Below are 25,693 nucleotides of genomic sequence, written 5' to 3'. Positions count from 1 at the left end.
ATGTTCCCAGAACAGCTGTTCATGTAGAGAGAAAGCAGATGAATATACCAAGAGAAGTTCAAGGCCAAGTTCAAAAGTAATTAGTAATATGAAAGATATGATGTAGAACCTTTCAGCCTTTAACCAGGCAACGATTCAGTAACGACATACTGCTTGAAACACCATTTTTATCAAGAAAAGAGCAAAAAAAAAAAAAAAAAAGAACAAAGAAATTTGTGGGTACAGGGAGGGGACTTGATAAAGGGAATGGGAGGAAGCCAGCCCTGCTGATTGCTGTGAAGTACAAAATGAAACTGATGTGATTTTCTCCAGTGATATGCAGAGCATGCAAACTGTTTTCTCCGATCTGCCCCAGAGTCAACAGATTGCTTTCATATTATTTTGATTACAGGAACTATTTTCAATACAAAAGTTTCTAAATCAGTATTTAATAAAGCTTAGCATCAAAAGAAACTCACTACTAAGAGTAATAGCAGCGGACAAAAATGCTTACCTACATAAAATGCCACACATCCCAGAAAGGGAAAACTAAAGCATCAGGGTTATATACTATGAACACTGAGGGCAGCGATAGCCCAGAAGAGCACTTAGAACAGCAGAATAAGCAAACTGAGAGGGAGCTGCAGCTGGTTCTCCAATTACCATGTATTGTGTAAAAACAAATACTCAAATCAAAATCCATCAGAACATTTGTAATCTCAAAGATGGCATGCAATTGCTGAAAGTGATCTATATTTTAGAATATCAGCATTTAAGTTGTCCAGTAATTGCAAGTAAAATTCTTTCAAGAACATGAAGAGGGAGGTACAATGAAAAGCCACAGGGAAGCATTAACAGAGCATCTTCCACAGTATTGCATAAGGACTACAAAACTAATCCCTCAGGTTTTCTCTTCAGAAAGCCCAGATGTATTCAAGCAGCTCTGTTATCAGCTTGTGTAACCACCCATGCTTCAGAGTGAACATGAAGGCATTGAATAAAGGGCATTACTAATGTTAACACTCAAGGTTCTTGCAAAACCATCTGCTGGGGAAAAGAAGATTAAGTACAACTCAACGTTGATGAGGGCCATATTAGAAACTCAAATGTTGGCACATCTGCAAAGGCATCAGAGGCTTTGCAACTTCAAAAAATACTACCATAGTACCTAATCTTTACCTCACTTAGACATCCAATATAGCAGAAGGTAAAAGCCAACAACTACTGTGAGACAGAAAACAAAGAGAGTGAAGAGTAACAGCACTAAAAAAGCTATATGTAACACAGAGGTAAGTAACGTTTCACAGTAAAGCTGTAGGAAATACCTGAGCAGGTAAAGAGCCCTTTCAATGTCATTGAGTTCTTCATCAACTGTCAATCGTTCTATTTCTTCTGGTGTCTATCAAGTATGAAATAGAAATTATGAGTTCACAGTGCCTTCCCATTGCCTTATTTTAATCTTCTTTTACCCATCCCCTCCTCCCCACACGCAGGGATGCTCCAAGAGTGATCTGAATGTCCCTGAGCCAACATCTCACATTCAGTCCCATCGATTCCTCACTGGGGGAAAGAGGAGCAAGAATTGAAGCACAGCCACACGTCAGACACTACCGCTATTCATCACTTGAAAGAAAGTATAAATCAGTCACATGTACATTAACCTAAAAGCCAAAGTAAGTCTGGTTTTGGTCTTTTGTTGGTTTTCTTTTTTTTTTTTCTTTTTTTTCTTTTTTTTTTTCTTTTCGGCATAGCAGTCTCATGACGAAAATATTAGAAACGTAGAGTTCCATGCGTTTCGCTCCAAAATGACCGAAAACAATCTCTGATACCCCCGGTGCTGTAAAACAGACCGCCTATCCGCACAGCTGCCCACAAACACAACCGGCAACAATCTCACACGGACTGCAAAGCACCGTTCTATTTCCGAGCACATACCTTCAGACTCCTGCGCACCGGCCGCTCTATAATAGTTAGTTCCTGCAGGTCTTCTATGTACCCGAACAGATTGCTCTGCCCAAAATCCATGTCGCTGGAGCACGGTACGGGGCGCATGGACTCACAGCAGCCCCCGGCAGCCGCCGCTCCGCCCGCGGCTCACATGGCGCTGCCGGCACCGCGCAACGCCCCCTCCGTGCCTACCGCCACCGGGAGCCCAGCACACTGCGGCACGGCTCCGCCGAGCTCCCGCCGCCAAACTTTGTGCGGCCGCTTCCCCGGCCGGGCAGGGAGCGGGATGTGCCCCTCCCGGTACCCCGCAGGTGGGGGTGTTAAGAGCCAACTTTCCCCTTCTCGCCGCTCAGTGCCGGGCCGCGGGTCCCACCGCTCGCCGCCGGGGCACGGAGCGGAGCAGCCTCGGCGCGCAGCCCGGGTGCCGCCCCCCCGCCCCGGGGGGAGGGACGGTCGCCGTGGCGCAGTGACGCTCCCCGCCTCCGTCCCGCTCCGGCAGCGCAGCCCCCGAGGCGGACGCGCCGCACAGCGCAGCAGGCAGCGCGGGGGCGAGAGCTGCGGACCGGGCCGGGGCAGCCCCGCACGCTGGCAGCCTCCGCAGCGGGGCCGCCCCAGCAGCACGAGCCGGTCGCCGGGGCAACGCGGCGCTACAGCGGCCTCCGCGGGGCAGAAGGGCTGCGAGCGCGACGAGATCCGAATGCGGGGTGGGGGGGTCCGCCCCCTCGCGGCCCCTCAGCCCGCGTTCTCCCGGCACGGCTGTGGCCATGCAGACCTCTCTCCGGGTGTTTCTGACTCATCGGTGCCGTCCGAAGCAGCTCCTTCCCCCCCGACCCGGTGCTTTGTAGCACCTCAGCCGTACCCTCGCCCTATTCCCCAAACTATTTCGAAGCAAACATAGAATGAAGCTGGAAACGTTGAGAATTTAGTGAAAAGCCCAAAGCAGGTTCCTCCGCCGATTAATGCTTTCAAACTCATTTTCAATTAATAAGCAAGATAACCGACAAACATGGCAGTGATTTTTGATCCTCCAGCGATGACATCACTCACGCTTTTCCTAACCTCACGTTCTTCCTTCTTACTGCCCTTTACCTCCCCTCTGGCACGGGGACTCTTTCTGAGGCACCTACTTGCACCTTGGCAGCTGTAGGATTTGTTCTGCCTCACAGGGCACACTGGACATACGAGGAGAGTGTTTAAAAAATGAAAGAGCCAATTTTTAAAGCCAATTTTTGCCCTTTTAAGGATGGCCAAATAACATGGAAAACGCTCTCTTTCTGAAGAATTCATTATGACAGCACCTTTGGGAGTGGACAGGAGTCCACAACAGCACCCAGCATGCAAGTAGCCAAGGAGTTCTCTGGGCTTCAGGACAGTGGCAATTATCGCAGTGAAAACAATCAGAATAAATAAATAAAACAACATATCTGTAAATATTCTATAAGAGTTTATTTGAGAGCTTAGCAACATTTCACTGCTACATTGATACATGTGTATGACTCAGTAAGTTCGGTTGGAAAATGTAATTCCAGAGATTGCTAATGCTATAAAGCCTATTGCTGAGAATTTGATCAACTTTTATTTTATAATCAGTATCTCAGCTTTTATTTAGTAAGAAATGAACACAGTGTGTTGTCTGTGTACTGCATAGGTCAAACCCCGCATTCATTTAAATCACTGGAAAGGTAAAATTAAAAAAAAAAAAAAAAATCTCTGTTATTTCAAAATAATAACACCAAAACTGCCAGCAGAGAAAAAAAGAAAAAGAAAAAAAAAGAAAAAACAAACCTGATCCAAAGTACAAATGAATACTTAATGTTCTGTTATGTAACAGAAAGCCCAAACAGTCCATGGTTTCAAGAATGGTGACGAAATACAGTGAAACATTGTTTTAAAAATCTCCTTTGCAATAGGGAAATTTGTAAATAGATTTGTAAATAGGGAAAGTGACCAGACAGCAAATTGAAAAGTTATAACTGAATTTATCTCAAAGCAGTCAACTAACTACCTCCAGGAGATGGAAAATAACAAATATATATATATATATATATATATAAGAAGAAGACTTTTATAAAATGTTCTCAAATTCAGAGTCCTGGCTCAGGAGTTATCCGGCATCTTCAAATCTTAATCAAGAAAATCCTTTTATAAGCTCTTTCACACCTCATTTCTGGTTATTTCATCTTGCAAATGGCTCTCATGAATCTTGAGGGTCTTAGGAGACCAAAGAAGTTTCCTTTTGTGTTCTTTAAGTCAGAAACTTACTGCAGTTTTCAAGTCAGATATTGGAAAAGTCAGTCTTAAAGAATGAAGTATGTTAAGATTTACAACTAGGATGGTTTTTCATATTTTATTTTATATTAATTTTACAAGCCACAAAATAACAGGCTGTTGTTATATCTATCTCTATCTATCTATCTATCTAGATAAGATGCAGACAACTCCCTTAATGCCTTTAAAAGTCAGTGCTTATGATTCAGCCCAGGCCACGCTGTGCAGACACGACTCCAGTAAATTTTAAAGTCAGTATGCATGTGAAATATTTTTGTAGTAGAATTTTATAACATCTTGAAAATGCAAAAAGCAGAAGAAAACTACAAGAAGTTTCTTGTTAATTAAATACCAGTCCAGAAGGAGCATCACAGGAGGAATTAAGTTGCCTGAATTCAATACAAACTTATTCCCTTTTGATGCACACATCTGCCAGACAGAAAGAAAAAAACGCACATTTTGTTCCAAAACCACATATATATATGTTAATCCCCCCAGCACTAAATCTACTCTTTCCCAACGGTCTGTCATCCTCATTTGTGATGAAAGTCACATGACTTCCCTTACACTGTTGCTGCTTTCAGCACTCCACTTTTCCACTACTCTCTTCTTGCAAATAAAGCTCTACTTTCAGCTTCATTTTCAACCTTGTCACAGCTATTACAATGGTATGAAGAGCTACTTCATAGTGCCTTTGTGAAATTCAGAGTGAACTAGAACCCTCATTTTAACACAGGAGCTGTGTAATCTTGTGAAAGTCAAAACAGAGCTGATTTTAAATAATCCTTCATTGATGGAGAAAATTGCAGAGCACCTGGGAAAACGATATGCATACCCAGTGGAAGGAGAAAAACAGTGTTATTCACGAGTTCTAAAGAAACAAACTATGAATGCAGTATGCATCACGAATGAAAAAATACAAGATGGAGAGGAGGACTTTGCTATCAGTACGCTCAGCCCATGGACTCTGGGTGAGGGGATTTGCCGTGTAGCACAGATGCACAGTTCTTTGCTGCCCACCATCAGGTGCTTTCTAGAAATGGCTTTCAAAGGGCTGTGATTCTTTGATCTGCTTGTTACGCCTTCCCAAGAATTAACCTGCAAACTGAATTATTCACAGAGAAATTGAAAATTCAGGAAGTCTCAATGTGTATTGCAATGTCTGAGTCAGCTAGAATATAAAATAACTGGTTTGGAGGGTGCAGAAGGACATGCCAGTAAATGCTTTCAGACACTGCGAACACTCCAGATTTTTTATTTATTTATTTATTTATTTATTGGCTCAATGTTTTGGGTTTTTTCTTTACATATTTCTAATTTACACTATGCTTTTAGCTGAATACTTCCTTTTGAAATGAAAAATTTCCTTAAAGGTCAAAATTAAATTAAATGTTTCATTCTGTCACTTCCCCTCCCCTCTCCCCCCAGTCCCTCCCCTTTTTTTTTCTGTTACTTTAACATTCCAAGAAAATATCAGTGCTCTTTCATGCAGTACACTTTGTAGATTATGCACAATTCTGCTCAGAACTCAGCAGCTAAACTGAGCATGCAGAAGTTTGATTGTCTGTTCACCAGCAACAAGAGACAAACGGAGCTGCTTCAGCTGTAGCTCACCACTCCCAAACAAGCAACCTCTGACTGGAATGTTTTGGGGGTTTTCATTAGTCTATTTTCAGCAAACCCTTCAAAAAGCAGCTTTAACATTTAATCTACTGTCTTGGCCTTGCAAAGAGAGGTTTCCTATTCCATTCTTACTCCAGGTAAGAATGTGTGCACAAACAGCTGTTTACCAGATAACCTCCAAGCCAAGGCAAATCTGTAAGAACATTCATCTAAAAGACCCACACACAAAAATCTGTGTCTGCTTCAGAACAACGCCTGGAACATAGCATACAAAGCCTCAACAGGAAAAAAAGATGTATTATTTAGCATATTTTCCACTTTGTTGCTAAGAAACTGTTGCTTCATTTTCCTATTGCCATTTGCAGAAAAAATCTGATTGTTCATTTGCTAGGTTGGTCAACTCAATAGCTATGTAATTAAAAGGGGTATAAGGGAAAACACTGGAAAGTACTCATTGTGTTATCACCTGTAAAGCGGCCTCTCCTATCCTCTCCTATAATATAGTGCCTTCCAATAAAATAAAATAAAAAATAAATAAATGGGTGTACACAGAAAAGATCTTTAAACTTGTTTTTATGTAATGTTTAATGTTTGTAACAGACCAAGCTGCATTCCATCTCTTTCCTTAACAACTAGCAATGTTCTCCTACAGTGCCTAATCTGCTAGCTACTGTCCAAGAACAGTTAATTGCACTTGCACAAAGACAGAATAACAACACCAAAAAAAGACATTTCTCTTTCTTCTCATACTCTACAGGTATTTGTAAGATATCTGATGTGAGAGTAGGATCTACTAGCAAATTACTTTATGAAGTTTATTTGTATTTTAAAAAAGAATAGGGTTTTTGTTGTTGTTGTTATTTTGTTTGCCCAGGTTTGCTAATTATTCATACATATAAGGCAGAATTTATTTACATTTTAAAAGTAGGAATAATGTTAAAAATCTCAATGACATCAGCTCCTCAACAGGGAGTTCTTCTACACAACATTCTATCAGGAATTTTCTCAACCGTTTTTAATGAGCAAGGAACTGGAAAACATCTCCAGAAGTATTTGTACACCTCTGGAGTACGTCATAACATGGATCAAATGATATTGGGCACAGTACAGAGGCTGGAGCTCAGTGTAGCCCCAGCATTTCCCCATAGGCAGGAAGGATGCATGTGCGCCAGTTCAGGAGGTGAAGGAGTTTGCTTGCATGGACCTGGTGAAGCCACATCAGTTACCATACCTCAGAGCCAGATGGACACTGTTACACTCCTAACAAAGAAAGCCAGTGAGTCTAGCTCCTTGCTATGACAACCATGAACAAGATCTGCCATAAATATGTCAAATCTTATATTAAAACTAACAAGTTTTTGTCTTTGAGTAATCTTTACTCACTGGTTGCCATAGAAACTTCACATTTCCTACCTAAAATTACCGTTGGCCAGTTTACTGAATTTCTTTTTGTGCCAGTGTTGTCCTGTACTTTAATTCATTCATTCTTTCCTGAAAGTCAAAGACTGTATTCACACCTACACAAATCCTAGGTTAAACTGAGCACTTAGACATCACCTCTAGAGTAGGTTCTCCATCTACCTCATCACCCTTACAGCCCTCTCTGCATCTGCTGCAGCTTTACTTCATCTTTCCAGAACAACAGTGACCAGAACGATATCTAGTATTACATAGTGAAATATCAGAGAAGTCACAACCTTCCGTGAAGAAGGTATTAGTTTAGCAAACATACCACATTGGCAGGTCATAGTTATCTTGTAATCAGTTGATACACAAGGTCCACAATCATCTAAAACTAATTAACTCCTGCCTTAATAGTCTAAATTCTGAGTATTAGCCTTAGCTGAATGGTGCTGCATTTCACAGTAGTAAAACCATCCCATTATTCTGGTCCTCCAAGTCCGTTCAATCTTTCTAGCAGATAATTTAATTCCCTTCTGTATTAGTAACATTGTGACATCAGCAAATTTAATATTGTATCACAGTTATTAATGAAATAAGATTCGTCCGCAAGACTTAAGAAACTCCTTAAGTAAGCTCCCTACATCTGATAGGTTAATCTATCAATCTACACACCAGTGTGCTCCCTCAAGTGCATTTCATTCCCTCTTTAGCTTATTCTTTCCATCTCAAAATTCTCGTCTTTTCCTTGTTATTAACCATTTTTCATATAAAAATATTTTGACTGTGTCCAGATATATTAGATAAACTATATTTTTCTGTCCAGAAAACAATCTATCCTACATCCTTTCTTCCCTCCCTCAAAAATAAGAGGTCAAGTACAACAGCCTACTTTTGCATTTCCACTTTGTTAAGCAGTACAGAATTTTATTTCATTCCTTATCTTCATTATTTCTTTTATTACTCTTTCCTTCAAAATGCATTCTCAAGTACCTATTGCATCTGACTTTAATTGCAACAACTGCAGATATTTCCCCTCATCTTAAATGAAGATTCCTCTGCTATTCTTTAGTCACTCAGAAAAATCTTAACCTTGATATCTGTGCTTGAAAAAGTGTTTTTCTATTGTAACTACTGTTAAATCTGCCAGTGCTCTTAAAACTCATGCCTGGAGATTATCTTGTCCTGTTTCTCTGAGTCCATCAGCTGAAGAAAAAGTACTACGTCTTTGGCAAAGTGTATTCTATACCAAAAATACTTCAGGTAAATAAGCAAATGAGCTGCTTATACTCAGAATACTGTAGAAGACAGAAAGAAAAATCCAACATAATTCTCCCCAATTCACATTCTCTCTCTCAGAACTATTACTTTTATGGTGCTATGTCTTAATGGATCTTGTCAGTTCTAGAAAGAAATTCTAGAACTTTTAAATATGGAAACAAAGGCCTTGAGTGCAAGAAAACCAAAATTTTACATTCCCACCCCAGGACCGGGGCAACAGCCTCATCTGGCATTCCAGAAAAGACAGAAGATCTGATTCTACAGCCTGCAAATCAAAAGAGACTCCAAGTACCCCACAGGCCAAAAGCTACATTTTTGTCATGCAAAATGTGCCATAAGGTCAGTATCCATATAAATCACAATACGTGACATTCTTTTATAAGATGTAGTGGCTAATACGACCAGCTGTTAAGCAGATACTGATCTCAGCACCTGCTTAATTATCTTCCTGCAAGAGAAAGAGAAAAATCAAAAAATACACTAAGGCAGTACAGATTTGATTACTAACTGAAAACCTACAGCAGTTGCTCAGATGCAGATTCATCTGTACCTAGCCCTGAATTTGGCTACCATATCACTGATTCCAGAATTAAAGGTACTGGTAGAAGACATCTCTGGCTTGACCTACTCTAGGAGAACTGTTAGGAGTCTTACAAACATAAAAGGGGCATGGTTCATAACTGTTACTAATACTAGCTATTATTTCCATTTAACAATTTCCTGGTATTTATGTAACTGCTGATCTAAAGAAGTCCTAAGATGAAAAGCAGATCTGCAGAAGCTTTGTTTCTCATTGACATTTTAATCAACAGCTCACTCTGCATTGTAAGTATCAGAACTGTATTTACCAACTGTGTAACAGCTAACTTTCCTGCGTGAAACAAATGTGCATGTCTTGTAGAGAAACCCTTGTCACTAAATACCAAAGCTGAGTCAATCTGAGGTTATACTCAGGAAGATTAATGTTACTGTAAAACTAAGCAAACATTTAGTTTCCCCAGTTATGCCTTTTCAAAAGGACTTAGAACCTTAATGCCTCTTATACAACAAGTTGATACCATGGTAGTAAGGGGAGTTGCTACCTCTTTTGTAAACAGACCATTCTGAACTTCAGTGCTCATATAAATAGTAATCTGCCTTCTTTCAAACTAGGATTTAGGGACTGTCCCTCTGTCTACAAATAGCACATAGAAATCAGCTTACCCAACAAACAGATTTTTGAGGGAAAAAATCTCAAAAACTCCTGCGCTCTGTAAAGATATATCCATAATTAAATTAAAAAGCATAATTCAACATAGTTTGGCAAGTCATTATTCTGTTAAATATTTCCTTCAAGACAGAGGTACAAACTCTGAAACTATTTAAGGACAGATAAATTACCAAGTATCCTACTGTCCGCATTTTATCTAACTCTTTATTCAGAAGTCAGCTGCATCTAAATTTGAGAGTAATCAGTTTCTTTTGTTTCTGCAAATTTATTTTTGCTCATATCCAGTAAAATAAAGAGAAATAAAGCAGTAAAACTCTAAACTAGGAAAAATTTAAGTGCTAAGATTGAATCTACACAATCTGGAGAGAAAGATACTTTGAATGAAGAAATGCTTAATAAAGACTGCCGAAACCTCTCATTAAGGTTGGCTGGGAAGCTCCAAAGTTTCTACCAGCTCACTAGCACCAGCAGTCATCAACATCTCCAGTTCACTATACATAAATAAGGTATGCAAGTTTAACTATATCAAATTCTGCTTCCTGAACCTGCGGATTCTCACTGGTTTCAACTCAGCTTCTACCTAACATGAGGACACATCACCAAATTTCAATTGCTCTTAGGAGTATGTGAATTGGAAGCAACTCCTTGTGTTATGAATTAGCAGATGTGTGTTAATGAGGATTATCTGGAACTGAAACTATCCTTCAAATGATTCAACGTTCTTATTTCTGTCCTTGGCCTTAACAAATTTTGAAAAAAGCTTTCAATTTTCCTATCTTCTCACAGAACCAAAAGCACCTGCAGATACCAGCGAGAAGAAATAATTGTAATCACTGCTGTAATTGCACCTAAATCTAATGCCCTAGTCTTTCCAACCTCAAAATATGTGTTTTTTTTTGTTTTTTTTTTCCCCTCATGTCTCATATAAAATAAAGCCTCTCAGGACAACTGCCAATCTTTTAGCAGAAATAAAATCTCCCATGATCACAGTAAACAATGCGCGATGCCACCTCCCCTCACCAAGCTCAAGCTGCAAACAGCATTTGATCACACCGGAAAAAAGGCCCACGCTGTGACCTTGGCGGTACATTTGCTTCTACAGCTGCTGGCAGCTGGTCTCCAAGTCACATTACTTCACCTCAATGCTACTCAAAACAGGGAATAATGAAGAACACAGCAACACATAAGCAAAACAGAATGACAACATTCCTAATGAAAGCAGTAACGACATGCAACCTGAGCTGCTAATTTTAGAGTTGAAATTTAAGATGTGCATTTTCACTTGAACGAGACCTGTTGTGCACACAACGATACGGAAATCATCTATGCTGATTGATGCTGATGCTGACTGTATTTCGAAAGAAAAATTTCATTTGCAGGAAGGCAAATTTTCCCATTCTTCCTCTGTCAAGGCTGCACTAGCCGGTCTGATGCATGCTTTAGTATAATTTATGCAAACAGCACCATAGCTACCGGTGAACTCGTAAAGGACGGAAGAGGTGCGTAGGTAGCGGCACGCAGGTCCTACCCTACGCTGCAGGCAGCGCGCCGCCGGCCCACGCTGGACCCACGAGCGCATGCGCACTACGCTTCACCTCCCGCCGTCCCCTGGGCGTACGGCGGGCGCTGCGCAGTGACGTCACTTTGTAATGGCGGCTCCCAGGGGGAGCGCACGCGGCGGGTGGCGGCGTTAACGGCAGCCGAGGCCGAGCCTTGGTCACGCCCTGACCCCGTGATCGTGGTGAGCGCTGAGCTTAGGGGGTGGTGGGGGCACCTCGAGCCTCCTGCGGGTGTCGTGCGTTGATCTCAGGGGGGCTGGAGCGCCTGGCGGCGTGCGCGATTTGGTGCCGGTGCGTCCCGGTGGGTTTCCGGGCAGGGCTGCGTCTCTTCCCCCGGACTCCGAGAGCGCTCCGCGGGGCTGTGCCTGCCCGTCCGCTAAGCCACGCACGGCGCTGCCAGAGGGTTAATTTCCATGCGGATATAATGTGAAACGGGATTTAGGGCGCTCAGTATTGGTGATTTGTCACGTAGCTCTCGTGGTGTGCACGCTGTGGTTATTCTTAATTCTGATGAGCTTCACCAAGGGCAAGTGTCGTATCCTATAGCTGGCGAGGAGGAATCAGTACAGGTTAGGGGCTGAGCTGCTGAAACGTAGGTCCCCTGAGAAGGTCCTGGGGTCCTGGTGGACGATGGAGGATGATCATGAGCCAGCAGTGTGCCCGTATGGCCAAAAAGGACAGTGTCATCCTGGGGACGTTAAAAAGAGCCAGCAGCTCGAGGTTATCAGATGATGATGGAAGCTCTGTCCCCAGAGACATTCAAGGCCAGGCTGGATGGGGCTTTAAGCAACCTGATCTAGTTGTGGGTGTCCGTGTTCCAGTGCAGGGGAGTTGGACTGGATGACCTTTAAAGGTTGGTTCCGACTCTAAGGATTCTGTGATTTTATCTTCTCCCCTCTCCTCTGCCTTGGTGAGGCCACATCTGGAGCACCATGCCCAGTTCTGGGCTCCCCAGCCCAAAAATACCAGGGATCTCCAGCAGAAGGCCACAGAGATGATAAGAGGGGCTTGGAGCTAAGATACGTTGGACTATTTAGCCCAGAGAAGACTAAGAGGGGAATCTCCTCACTGTTTATAAATCTAAAGTCAATAAATCTAAAAAGTCAAATGGATGGGGCCCTATATTTCTGAATAAGTAAGTATCGAAAGCAGAGGATGAAAAGGAAGATATTCAGTACTTATGGTGCTGAAACAAGAGCAAGTTTTAGGGATTTTTTTGTTTGTTTTTTGTGTTTTTTTTTTAATTATGTTCAAAGCTTTTCATAGTCATAAGTTCTTTTAAAAAGGAAAATAATTATTCTTTGTGTTTCCACTTCTTTTTAATTTTCTCAGTGTAATCCTTATTCTTTTGATCTGATGCCCTGTTTTGTTTTTACTCCCTCCCAGCGTCTTTTTAGGTAAAAATGAAGTTCAGAAGAGGAGGGAAATTTGTGCCTTCTGCTAAACTGAGGCGAAAGGGTATTGAAGTATTGGGAAAATGGAAAACTGTGGAAATTGACCCCAATCTACTTGTTGATGAGCAGTTTAAAGATGTAGTGTGCTTGGAGGAGCTTACAGAGTACAAGCTAGTAAGTTCTGACAAAGTGGGGAAAGGAAACAAGCAGAAGAGAAAGTCCGAGGATCTTTCAGAAGATGGGAGTGAGGAGGAGGAAGAAGCTGTCCCTCCCAAAAAGAAAAAGAAGTGCAAAGATTTGAGAACCAGAGCAGATAAAAGCAATTATACTGGTGCAACAGAAGTTGACATGCCAGTTGATGAGGAGAAAAGATGTGAAGAAATAGTCAAAGAGGCAAATCATAGGGACTGTGGGCATATAGCTGAGAGCACTTCAAGCACAAAAAATGCTGCAAAGAAAAAGAAAAAGAAAGAGAAGGTAGTTAAAAATAAGACTTCTCAAGCTCAGGATGCTTTTCCGCCAGTAACTACATCTAAGAAAGTAAAAAATTGGACAACAGAAGTTTTGTCTACCTCAACTGATCACAAAGCTGATGTGTCTGCATGGAAAGACCTGTTTGTGCCTCAGCCAGTGTTGAAGGCCTTGAGTTCCCTGGGGTTTAGTGCTCCAACTCCTATTCAGGCGTTAACTTTGCCTTCTGCCATCAGGGATAACATGGATGTTCTTGGTGCTGCAGAAACAGGTATGAATCTGTTAGCGTGGTAGAACATGTTTCTATTTCCCATCCTCAGATGCAGCTTGTTAACAGTTCCTGTATACAAGCTTAAGGGCTTGTAGATTCTGCTTGTCCGATAAATTAGTAGTGGTTCATTGTAAAGATAGACCATTATATGCTTGTCAGTTACAAAATTTTAATAGTATGCTTTGTAGACTGTGCAAAGCTTTGAATTTCCAATGAGTTCTTATGCTTTTGACAGAAGTCTCTTTTTTTATTTCTCAAATTACCTCTTATTTTAAGAACTGCAAAGTGATATGCTACAAAGCACAGAATTAAGCAAACAGACAGGGTCATGTTTTAACAGTACAATTTTATGGATGTCTCTGTGTCAAGGCAAAGCGAAGAACCAGGCTTCTCTGGGTATGATTTAGTACTGGCTCGAAGCAGCAAATAGGAAGGACCACGTGCAGAGCATTAGGCATTGTAAGTATAGCCTGTGATATCATAACATTACTGTAGCAAAACAGGCTCACCAGGTGCCCTGCCTTTGGACTTGGACTGTAAGTTGTTATCAGCTTGCATTTCTCTTAGCTTGTGTTTGAAGCATTGCGTTATTCACCGACTGTAGAGCTACAATTTCATGTCTAAATGGCCATCTGGTGCCTTTTTTCTGTGACCATTGTTAGTTTTGTTTGCAATTTGTTATAGCTTCTGTTTTACCTAACAGTACTGTGAAGTCTCTGAGCTGCTAACTTTTTTGCTGCTTGCACCTTAGTTTTGTCTACTTTTACATTGCAACCCATTGTTTTCCCCACAAAAAATTAAGAATAGGAAGCACACATGCAAGGTGTGTTGCTTAAAGGTTTCTTTCACGTTCTTCTCATCTGTTACAGTTGCCTTGTTTCACTGCTTGTCTTGTAAAGCCATTTACTGTTCTTAAGCATAGGAGTGCAGTTACTAATTTAATATGATATGCAGTCGTTTGCATTTTTATTTTAACTGGGAAGCAAGCTGGTCTTATTAGGTTTTAATAAGATTGGAAAGCTCCACAGGGAGTGTTTTTGAAAATGAAACTGAAAAATTAAATGGTGTTTTTGTGCTGTAAAAAGGTGCCATTTTGGCAGTGCAGGAAAACAAATCCCTCTCATCTCTAGCTACAGAATAGAAAGCACAGTTAGTGGTCAGCTGTGCTCTTACTGTCCTAATGTTGCATAACCCTGAGCTGGCTTGCTCGTTTCTTTTGCTCTTTTATGAGAGAAAGTCTGGTTCCCTCCTGAGAGCCCAATGGGTTATCAGCTTTCCTGCAGAAACTTGAGAGATGTGAGCAATTGTCAAAGTGTTGCAGATAGGAGGAACTGAAACAATCCTTTCCCACATCCTGCAGCTTCCCTCTGTATTGGGCCTGAGACACTGGACACTGATGAAAGAACTGTTCTTCACTTTTTGGTAGCACCATAGGAGACGATAGCAAGATCTTCATATGGTGGTGGATCCCTATGGGGATCAGGCGTAGAAAAAAAATCAAGGTTTCTTTCTTTTTGCAGTGAAGCTAACTAGTTCTGTTCATTACCATGTATTTATGGTGAAGATTTTGAGTTAAGAAACCAGATTTTATCTGTAAAATCTTAGAATCTAAAATTGTGAAAGAGGACGTGCATTAGTTTATATTCTCAGGTAGACTGTTCTGGTTTTGCAGATCTGGCTATGGTGTGTGATCTGTGTATTGTGAAGATAACATTTTCTTTGCAGTGATTAATTTGTGAGTGAATCTAGAATCTGCAGAATGTTTCTGATTATCACTGCCATCATCTGTTTGGGTGCTGCACTGACATTAGCCCCACACTGATTGCTTTGCATTTGATTCAGGATCACTAATATCAGGATAGTGGTACTGACGTGAGTGCTTTTCTCTCAATAGACAAAATATTGCACTGCTGTGTTTGGCAGGCAACTGTGGGTTTGTAATATGGACAAATGCTGCCCAAGAAATTGAGATTTCCAGGGGACTGCTCTCCAGCAGCGGCATACTGCCAGGAATAGCGTAATCGTGTCTTTAGCTCTGCATGCTTCTTTTATGACTAATGAACTGACATTTATGAGAAGCTTAGCTGAGGTTACTGTGTTATCAAGATTCTCCTAACATCTCTGTTAGTGGTAGATAGTTCAGGAAGGAATACATATCAGGGATGTGACTCATAGTTTGGTGCAGTGAACCCTGGAAATTATAGTTGAGATCACTGTTTGTTGTTTTTCTTTTCCTGACAACCTTCTCTCTAGACTGGCTTATCTATTTTAAATCAAATTTGTGCGTTTTGACTATAAAAATGTGAGCTGGTGATAGATCAAGAAGTTATAGGCTGGAATATGTCAAAATACAGTCTTAGAAAGTGGTACACGCTACTGTGAATTAAAGGTGGAAGCAAATTCATTAAGTACTTTCCAGTTTGTCCTTGGCCTCATTTGTTTTCCTTTACGGGGAGGGCATAGATCAGAACTGTCGATTAGGACATAGTGTTCTCCTTACAGGCACACGGTTCTTTAAAAAGGTCTTGATTATAACTGCAGCTTTTTAAAACTACTTTGATAGTAAATGAATCTGCCTGGCCTGCTAGAGATAGGAAAAATATCTGTTCAGTAGGAGATACATTGTTATTGACCTGAAGGGGATGTATCCAGAGAACAGGAGACAAGTTACAATTGTTGCAAGTTTCAGATTTTCTCAAGAAGAAGAGTTTGTGCCCATTGCAGCTGCGTGTTTTAAGAACAGCCTGTGATTGGCTCTTGCTTTTTTCATCTTTTCAAGTAACCTTCATGTTTTGTCAGACTGCTGTACTCTGTTTGTTTGTTTCTTAGGAAGTGGCAAAACGCTTGCATTTGCAATTCCTATGATTCACTCTGTGCTGGAATGGCAAAAATCAAATAGCTCAGTGAGCATAAACTACAGTGTTTCTAAAAAGCCCTCTCAGCATCATGATGAAATGAGATGGGAAAATGATGGCGAAGCAGAAGAACCAAACCATCAGGAGGTTGAAGACAGTGGAGATGAAGATGTTGCATCTTTTGCAACAGGCTGTATGAAGGTGCAGGAAAACACTGAATTTGATTCCAGTGACAAAGAACATACCGTTGGCCTCCATAAAAAGAGACCTCTTTTAGGACTGGTCCTTACTCCTACAAGAGAATTAGCTGTGCAAGTGAAGCACCACATCGACGCAATTGCAAAGTTTACAGGTATGTAGACTTCAAGGGTTTTATTCCAGGTAACATCAAGTTTGGGTCTTGGCACTGGTGTTGAGCCAGAACGCATAACATACTGCTATGGTGCTATAACATGATGGAAAGTACAGCAATAATAGTGGGGTGGTACAATCCTAAGCTGCAGCAAATGAAAGCAAGCACCAATACAGTAGCTGTAGACACAGAAACAAAGGAAGAAAATCTGCTTACCTTTGGAAGGCCTCCAGTAGACAGGGATTTTCAGCAAGATAGCCTCCACTGCCAACCCTTAAATGAGGTTTGGGAAGGGATGGATCCTGGCTCCACCCCTTTTGGTCACTCAGCTGCATTGCATGCACCTGAGCTCACCTGGGTTGGCCCTGCCTTCCCACCAGGTGCTCAATCACTGGTTCAAGCCCTGACTTAGCATTTCCACTATACGTACTTTCTTCCACATCATAAAGTTGGCATGGTGTTTGAAGGCTTAAGGTTCCCAGTTGCTAATATTTGAGAGGTGCATTAAGATTCTTCAGAGAAATGCATGTGGAAGTTAACAGTGTGAGACATTCTGCTTTAAAATATTTTTTTGTACAAATAATTACTGACTTGTGCCTTAGAAATAGAATCCGTACTAGATAATCAGCCACAGCTACATGTGTGTCTGTATATATGATAATGATAATAAAACCATAAATTTTAAGGTAGATTGGTAGATTATCTGATTTACCTCCAACAGTAGTTAGGCATGTTGCTGGGTAACATATCTGATGAAATCAGATTCATCCTGCTTCTTTCTTTTCCTATGAAGTGAATGAGTGAGGATGTGGAAGTACTAAAGATAGAATTGGGAATTAACTCCCCCGTTCTCCAACAGCAACAATTATTTATTGAAAAGGGTATGCAGTGCAGTGAACTGTTTAAGCACATCTTCCTTTGGTGTCTATGCAACCTGCTGTGCTCATCAGTCTGCAGCTGATTACAAGGCTAATTTTAACTCATAGGCTGAAACAATCAATTTCTGTCAGTGCAGTTCTGACAAAGTGGTACTATTTGTATACACAAATCTACTGCTCAAGAGATTATATGTTTGCCGTAGCCGAGAGAAACAGTTTTTATGTGTGCCTGCTTTGTCTATAATCAACTTGGAACAAATCCTCACCTAAAAGCATGGAGTTATACAATAAGTAGGGAAGAGAGACGTGAGGTAGCACAGATACTGAAAGAACCTTGCACAGAAGTGTTGAGTTCACCACATGGGTCAGTATATCCTCTGAAGAAGCAGAAGGAAATAAGCCATGTGCGTGCTACGCACTTCCAGAGCTAAACTCCTTCTGTATCTGAAAATTGCTTAATTTTGCTAATTTGAGGTTTCTGTCCAGAGAATCATTAATTGGGGACTGATGTTCTTATTAAAACTAGTCCATAATAAATGAGCAGTTATTAGCAAGACAGACATTTCTCAGTCCTATTCTTAGAGGAATCTGCTGGTTATTCTTAACAGTAACATGCTTATAGAATCATAAAATCATAGAATCACAAGGTTGGAAAACACCTACAAGATTATCTACTCCAACCGTCCTGCCATTACCATTGCTACCACAAGCACTAAATCAAATCTTGCAGCTCCTCATCCAGACACCTCTTGAACACTGCCAGGGACGGCGACTCCACCACCTCCCTGGGCAGCCATTCCAATGCCTGACCACTCTCTGAGAGAAAAAGTTCTTCCTTGTGTCTAATCTAAACCTCCTCTGGTACAACTTGTAATTTCCTCAGGTCCTGTTTGTTGCCTGGGAGAAGAGGCCAAAACCTTCCTCATCACAACCTCCATTCAGGAAGTTATAGAGTGCAGTAAGGTTTCCCCTGAGCCTCCTCTTTTCCGGGCTAAACAATCCCAGCTCCCTCAGCCGCTCCTCATGAGACTTGTGCTCCATACCCCTCATCAGTTTCCTTGCTCTTCTCTGGACACGCTCCAGGGCCTCAATGTCTTTTTTTGTAGTGAGGGGCCCAAAACTGAACACAGTACTCAAGGTGCAGCCTCAGCAGTGCTGAGTACAGGGGCATGATCACCTCCCTGCTCCTTCTGGCCACATTATTTCTAATGCAGACTTGTTCATGTAGGAACATGTTCATGTTGACAAAATTCTGAAGTACAGTTAATCAAAACTAACAGCTGTGGAGGTCATATATGAGTCTTGTTGCTTTTGGAAGACAGATGCGCAAAAGAAAGGTTACTGTATGTGCTAGAAAAAGGAATGTTGTTTTTGGTTTGGGTATTTTGGGGCATCTTCTTAAAATAAAAATTGCTTTGTAAAGTTGACAGCATTGCCATCAAGTTTTTCAGTGGTATATAAAACTTTCCCAGTTTCTTGGCTGAGAAACTTAATGCTAATTGCGATATAGACTATTGTGAGTGGATATATGTAAAGATGCTGATAAATTAAACAAAGACTATTATCTATATCTCTTAGGCATTAAGACTGCTATTCTAGTTGGAGGCATGGCAGCGCAGAAGCAAGAACGTGTACTGAATCGCAAGCCAGAAATTGTAATAGCAACCCCAGGCCGTCTGTGGGAGCTAATTAAAGAAAGACACCCACATCTCTCAAATCTTCGTCAGCTCAGGTAAAGTTGCCGTTTAAACTAACTGCTAAATGCTGATCTGGGTTTCACTGCGTTGTATGATTAACTGATGAAGCAACTTAAGCTTTGTAAGGTAACTTATTTCTTTGCCAGAGTATTTTAGTGCAGTGCACAGTGGTTATGTTAAGAGAGGGAAATGTTAAAAAAGTTTGTCTTATTCTTTTTGATATAACAGGTTTCTAAAAGAAATGTGAGAATAACTGAAGCTATGCTAGCACATCTAGAGTTCCTTTGGGTTTTATTTGCACAAATTTCCCTATGTTTAGTAGCAAACGTTCTTTAGAAGTATATCAGATTTGTATTTATCTACACAACTCTATTTATACTGTGTGTTCTGTTTGACAGGTGCCTTGTGATTGATGAGGCAGACCGAATGGTTGAAAGAGGTCATTTCTTGGAGCTGTCTCAGTTGCTAGAAGTCTTAAATGATTCACAATACAATCCTAAACGGCAGACTTTTGTTTTTTCTGCCACTCTGACATTAGTCCATCAGACTCCCACAAGAATTTTACAGAAAAAGAATGCTAAAAAGATAGACAAGAAGACCAAACTTGAAATGTTAATGGAAAAAGTAGGAATAAAGGGCAAACCCAAAGTGATAGACTTAACAAGGAAAGAGGCTACTGTTGAGACTCTGATGGAGACCAGAATCCATTGTGATACAAATGAGAAAGACTATTACCTTTATTACTTTCTTCTCCAGTATCCAGGAAGAACTATGGTCTTTGCAAACAGCATAGACTGTATAAAACGCCTCAGTTCTCTCCTCACAATCTTAAATTGTGATCCTCTTCCTTTGCATGCCAACATGCACCAGAAGCAAAGGTTAAAAAACTTAGAACGGTTTGCTGAGCGCGAGAGGTAAGTTGTTTCTATGTTCTACTAGAAAAGAAAAAGAAATCATGTAAAGAACACGGGGGAATAGACAGAAACAGCTCTGTTAGAAGAGGATTGAATCAGGGAGTCACTTTGGAGTCTGAATTACTCTGCAACCTGTCAGATCATTATTGCTGAAGGATCTGCTACTTGCCCCATTCTTAGTCATATGCTTTTGTAACCATCCTGCTCTGGCCCTCAGCCTTGGCTCTGCAGCACCTCCATCTCACAAAGCATCAAAAAATAAAAGTTTTTGTTGGCTTAGGCTTCAGATTTGCTTAGATGAGTTAGTTTCTTGAGGGTCAAGGTAACCAAGAGCAATGTGATGAAAGAAGATGATCCAATTTATCCTGGTTTGCCTAACTTGGCATTTTAAGAATCTTTAGTTCCTTCTGGCTTTGGATTAGCCTTTGAGAGTCAGGTTGGTGGACTCAGTGTTTCAGTAAACCAGCTGGCTGATAATACTGGAAATTGTACCTTGGTAGCAGACTTGGGCAGGAGAAAAGAGATTGTATTGTCATGACAGATCTGCAGTATCCCTTTGCAAAATATAATATGCCTTGGCAGAGGCAGACTGAGCATTTTCAGAGTACACTAATTTTCATGGCAAGGGGAAATCTGTGAAACCATCTACAACAGCTGCCTGCAGAATGTATGCCACAGAATTTTCTATTTATTTCTGCTTTGATCCTTGGAGCCATAGGGCATGCAGTCAGATGCCATAAAATCTTAACAAATTCCTGCTGTCTACAGCTAACTCTTTTCAGCTGCTGGGTGATGTATTTATTGTTTTTAAACAGGTTGTTCCATACCCTAGGCAGACTTCTGTCTGTGCAACAGACCCTATGTAAAACAATGACTTTGAGAGAAGCCCTCCATTTCTAAGAGTGAGGGAAAGATTATCAGAAAGAATTAGCCACTTGAAATTTCTACTTTTCAGTTTACTTATTTGAGTGCAGCTTGGTACTTCAGCCCCCAGAGTGTTAATAATAATGTGATTTCTTCAACTAGTGAAACGTAATAGTCTTTCTGTCCTGCCAAAGGACCAACTGTATCATAAATGGTATGATCATATTAAACTAATTATACTTCTAAACACAACCTGGGCAGAGCACTGAAAAATGTAATGAAGGAGAGCTTTTACCCCCCTACCAAGTAGTCGGGTTTTTTTTGTTGAATAGTGATTTGTGCTAGCTGCTATGAACTGGGAGAGAATAAAAGCACAGGAAAGCAGGATCCAGCAAAGTAGGGAATTTCACTATTGGAAACAGAATGAACCCATTGAAGGTAACATTTGCATTATTTTTGCTACTTCAAGACTGCCTGTGAGGTAATATTTGATATTGTTTTCCTATAGTGGCAAACGCATAGTATAGTCCCAGAAGATGAGATAGTACAAATTTGTTTCTTAAATTGCTGTGGTAGAATTCTGGCTCATGTATTTTATGTTTCTTAGCAGATGGTTTACTCTTCAGTTTTATGTTCATTAAATGTTATCACTTCCTCAGCTGTGTCCTCCTGACAACAGATGTTGCGGCTCGTGGTCTTGATATTCCCAATGTGCAGCATGTCATCCACTACCAGGTTAAATATCTTTGATGTTTTTACTTTTACTATTTTAGTTTTGAAGTAAGCTTTTTTGATAGCAGCCCCAAAACTACAAAGCTGTGATTCTTAGCCCTGTGTTAAGAGTACAGGGATTTCATCATCTTTAATTTAACTATCTTGTAATACTTTGTACTGTTGCTACAGTGACTGTCAGTGATATGTAATACTTCATGAATGTGTGATCATATATAAGAAATGACATAACATACAAGAATCTCCTTGCTTTTTGCTCGACTTCAAGATAAAAAAAAGTGTCACATGGCTCAGCCCTGTGATTTTTTGAGAGTCGCAGTTTTTTTCCTGCTTTCCAAATGAAATGGCAGAGGGCTAGAAGGCACATAAGAGCTTATACCAGGAAGAGTACTAGACCAGGAAACACAGATTGTCTCTAGACAACATCTTTCTTGCTTTAGCTGTGTTACATGCAATGTACCAGGGGTATATAGAAAGCAGTTTATCATAAGGTCTGAAACCATCTGACAAAAGTCAGATTTGACCAGAAATGGTCAAAGTATGACAAACTGTTGCTAACCTCCTGTGACCAGCTTCATGACTGATTTGTCTGAATTTTTGCAGGTCCCTCGTACTTCTGAGTTGTACGTACACAGAAGTGGTAGAACAGCGCGAGCTGCCAACGAAGGCCTTAGCCTGCTGTTGATTGGGCCTGATGACTTGATCAATTTTAAGAAAATTTATAAAACCTTGGAGAAGAGTGAAGAGCTGCCACTTTTCCCAGTTGAAACAAAGTATATGATTGCTATTAAGGTAAAGAAAAAAAAATCTCTTTGCATCCTAAGTAACTGCTTGCTTATTTACATTACTGCATTGCCAATCACGTTCAAGTTTCAGATGACATTTACTCTTCAGGACCTGGATTTGAAAATGAAGTTAATCACACTTGTCTTTTTTTCACCAATATTTGTGGTTTCTCCTCAATAACTAGCCCAAGAAAGGTGTCCAGATGTAAACATCACTTACATTCTTTCTTACTTGTTACTAGATTCCCAAAAACAATACAGGGCATGGATGTATTTTTTTACTGAAAAGCTAGGATGGCTCTGTTGAGTTATTTAAAGTCTTTGTGTTGGGAATAGACTAGAACAGGACCCTCCATGGTCTTTGTCAGTCTCTTCTTAGCTAAAGTATTGAGCTGTCTGCTTTTCCTAAACCTTTCCTATGCTGTGAGGCCTCAGCTGCCACTGAAACTTGTCAGAAAAAGGTATCATTACCTTTTTTCTTTTTCAGCCTGTTGACTGTTTTAAGGAACACTTAGTCATTCTGTCACTCACAGGATGTTTTGTAAATCCTAACAGTTGTACAGTAGATATTAGAAATGTTTCTGGTTACTTAAAAAAAAAATTCTGGTTGGTATCTGAATTATGATTTGTTCCTGATGTCTCTGATGTAAAAACGAGGAACTAACATTTAGATGTTTAGCAGTTGAAATGTTTTAGGAGTCCAATTCCATCATGGACATCTGAAGAAGCCATCTTCTTCAATCACAGATACCTGGTAACACTTTGGCAAATGATGACATCTGTATTATGTAAGGTGTCTACTAGAACAGCAGTACAGAACTGCAAGACTGACATTTCAGGTGCATTGTAATGCACACTCTCAAACATTGATTCTGCAAGAGTACTCCATATTTAAACTTGATTAGAATACTTGAAATGCATCTTTGTTGCAGGAGCGGGTGAATTTGGCACGGCAGATTGAGAAGGCAGAATTTTTCAATGGTCGAGCAAAGCAACATGACTCCTGGCTCCAGCAGGCTGCAGAGGCTCTTGAAGTTGATCTCGATGATGACCTTTTTATGGGCAAGTAGAAAACCTTGTAGTGGGGTTACAACTGTAGCGCTAAGCGTGCAGGAGTGCGACTATGGCACAGAAGCTGTTAAACCTTGCAGGGCAGAAGGAGAGGCAAAAGTGTCACTATTTAGTATGCAGTATTGCTGGTGTTTTCAGAATGACTGTATCGTAGGTAGTGCTGCAGTCAGTGGGGAAGAGAGGTGTGACAATTGTGGAAATTCGCAGCCAAGTCTACACAGCTCAGGAAAAGAACTGTTTAACTTCTAGTAACCGTCTTGGGATAATCTAACAATGTGGTGTGTGCTGTTTGAGTCCTTTCCCTATGTGTCAAAGAAGCAGCTGTTTATCCACTCCTGCTTATTGCTCCCTCCACTTATAGCCTGGCAGTGTGTCAGGAGCCTGGCAGTACAACAGCTCTATCTGAATTTTTTAGGAGTATTCGTGTAATTAACACGACACAACACTGTTTCGACACAATCCAAATATTCTGTACTTTGAGATGAATTTCAAAACAGCCTAATTCAAATTACTTGTGACTCTTGAGTGAAACACTTTGTTATTGCCACCCAGAATCTTGCCAGTTATTCAGTCTATATTTCTTGCATAGCATGTTGGAGACAAATTCAAGTCTCAGTCATGCCTCCCGTAAAAAAGATTTCTCTCAGTGTTACAAAGGCTTTATTAACGTCCCTTCAATTTACATTACAGATAACCTTGATTTTGTTTGTTCTGCAGTTTAGGCTGCTGATCCTGTTGACAACTTTGATTCTCTTTTGTGCCCTTGCTTTTATGCTGTTAAGTACAGAGGAAGTTTCTGCTAGAGCTAGAAGTCTCCTTTCCTTTTGTTCCTGCAAGTCTGTTCTGGCTTGAGAGCCAAGTGAATGCTTTAGCAGAATGATAACCTAGAAACCTCAGTAGTGAAGTTTCTTCTTGACCTTGTTTTGTTGGTGAACAACCTAGGAGATCTAGAAATGTCATACGTGACTGGAAGACTACATTGGAGCTCAGTGATCTTAGTAAGATTAGATTAGTATCTGCCCCTAACACTGCAAGAGGCTGATGAAACAGGCCAGTGTAAGTTCTTTGTGTTATAACATTGTCTCTGGTTTTCTTCCCAAAGGAAAAAAAATTAGTGAACAAGAAGAAAGCCAGAAGCAAAAGATGCTGAAAGGAATGAAAAAACAACTGAAACACATGCTGTCCCAACCACTGTTTAAAGTCCTTATGAAAACAAAGTACCCAACACAGTCGGGGAAACTACTCCTGCCTCAGACTTCAGCTGGCAATTCAGAAACTGCTCTGAGTATTATTTCAAAAAAACAAGCCAAGAAAAAGAAGTCAGTAAAATTGAATTAGACTGAGCAAGTTCACTTGTTGCAATGGAATCAAGAACTATCCTTACCAAGGCTGACAGGATATTCTGCCAGAAAACACACAGTATCAGGATGGTGCTTTTGTCTTAGGAGAGCAGGCACACAGCAAAATGTTTATCTAAAAGGCATTGTTAGCATGGAGTTAGTTACTCTTGAATCTTGTCTTTGACTTTATTTTCTTACGTTCTTTTTCTTACTCTATATTATTAGAACTTAATTAGTTTTGGAATAGTTCTGTTCACTGCTTCTCTTTATAAGACACATAAAAGTTACTGGATAAAACTGACTGTGAACAGACTTAATTTTAATTTTATTTTAAAGGAAAGGCACACATAGGCTCTGTACAGGTAACAGGACAATCTGAGCTGCTGACAGTGCAGATCTGGCTTGTACTGCAGTTCAGTAAGAAAGGCAGCAGATACAGGTAGTGTTACCAACAAGCCTATAGTTCCAGTAATGGGAGTATTTCCCAGTTTTCTTCCTCTGCTGACCTGATTTCTCAATTCTGTTACACACTGTCTAATTACTTTAGTCCTTTGTTAATATGTTTCAGAATGTGGTCCAGGACTAATCTTGGGAGATTTGCAATCAGCCAGATTTCTCAGGAATGATTATTCCTATAAACATTTTATTAATTAGTATCTAGGGTTGTCTGTGTTTGAAAGCATATTTGAATCATAACCTTTCTTTTAATGGAAATGATGCGAAATGTCACTTTTGAAGAGTGTATCTTCATAATTGTACTTTTAAATCACTTTATCTTTTCAGGGCAAATAATTTCTAAGA

General features: G+C 40.5%; 2 protein-coding genes across 3 annotated transcripts in view; one reads left to right on the top strand and one right to left on the bottom strand.

The window, feature by feature from the left end:
- PPP4R4 (protein phosphatase 4 regulatory subunit 4) overlaps nucleotides 1–2,372 on the bottom strand; it is a 65,200-nt gene extending 62,828 nt beyond the window's left edge. For both annotated transcript variants that reach the window (XM_048947882.1, XM_048947883.1), the window contains exons 1-2: nucleotides 1,915–2,372; nucleotides 1,305–1,378 (exon numbers count right to left, since the gene is read on the bottom strand). In XM_048947882.1, the coding sequence (XP_048803839.1) occupies nucleotides 1,305–1,378; nucleotides 1,915–2,031 (191 nt within the window). In that variant the 5' untranslated portion in view covers nucleotides 2,032–2,372. The remainder of the gene's footprint in view (nucleotides 1–1,304; nucleotides 1,379–1,914) is intronic.
- Nucleotides 2,373–11,328: 8,956 nt separating this feature from the next.
- DDX24 (DEAD-box helicase 24) lies at nucleotides 11,329–23,982 on the top strand. Its single transcript, XM_048947667.1, has 8 exons — nucleotides 11,329–11,450; nucleotides 12,655–13,404; nucleotides 16,234–16,611; nucleotides 19,068–19,221; nucleotides 19,585–20,100; nucleotides 21,624–21,699; nucleotides 22,300–22,488; nucleotides 23,414–23,982. Exons 2-8 carry the CDS (start codon nucleotides 12,672–12,674, stop codon nucleotides 23,549–23,551), a joined length of 2,184 nt encoding a protein of 727 aa, XP_048803624.1. The 5' UTR covers nucleotides 11,329–11,450; nucleotides 12,655–12,671; the 3' UTR covers nucleotides 23,552–23,982.
- Nucleotides 23,983–25,693: the final 1,711 nt, after the last annotated feature.

The sequence above is a fragment of the Lagopus muta genome, chromosome 6 (assembly GCF_023343835.1).
Source record: "Lagopus muta isolate bLagMut1 chromosome 6, bLagMut1 primary, whole genome shotgun sequence".
NCBI lineage: Eukaryota > Metazoa > Chordata > Aves > Galliformes > Phasianidae > Lagopus > Lagopus muta.
This window is presented reverse-complemented; position numbering and strand designations above follow the sequence as displayed.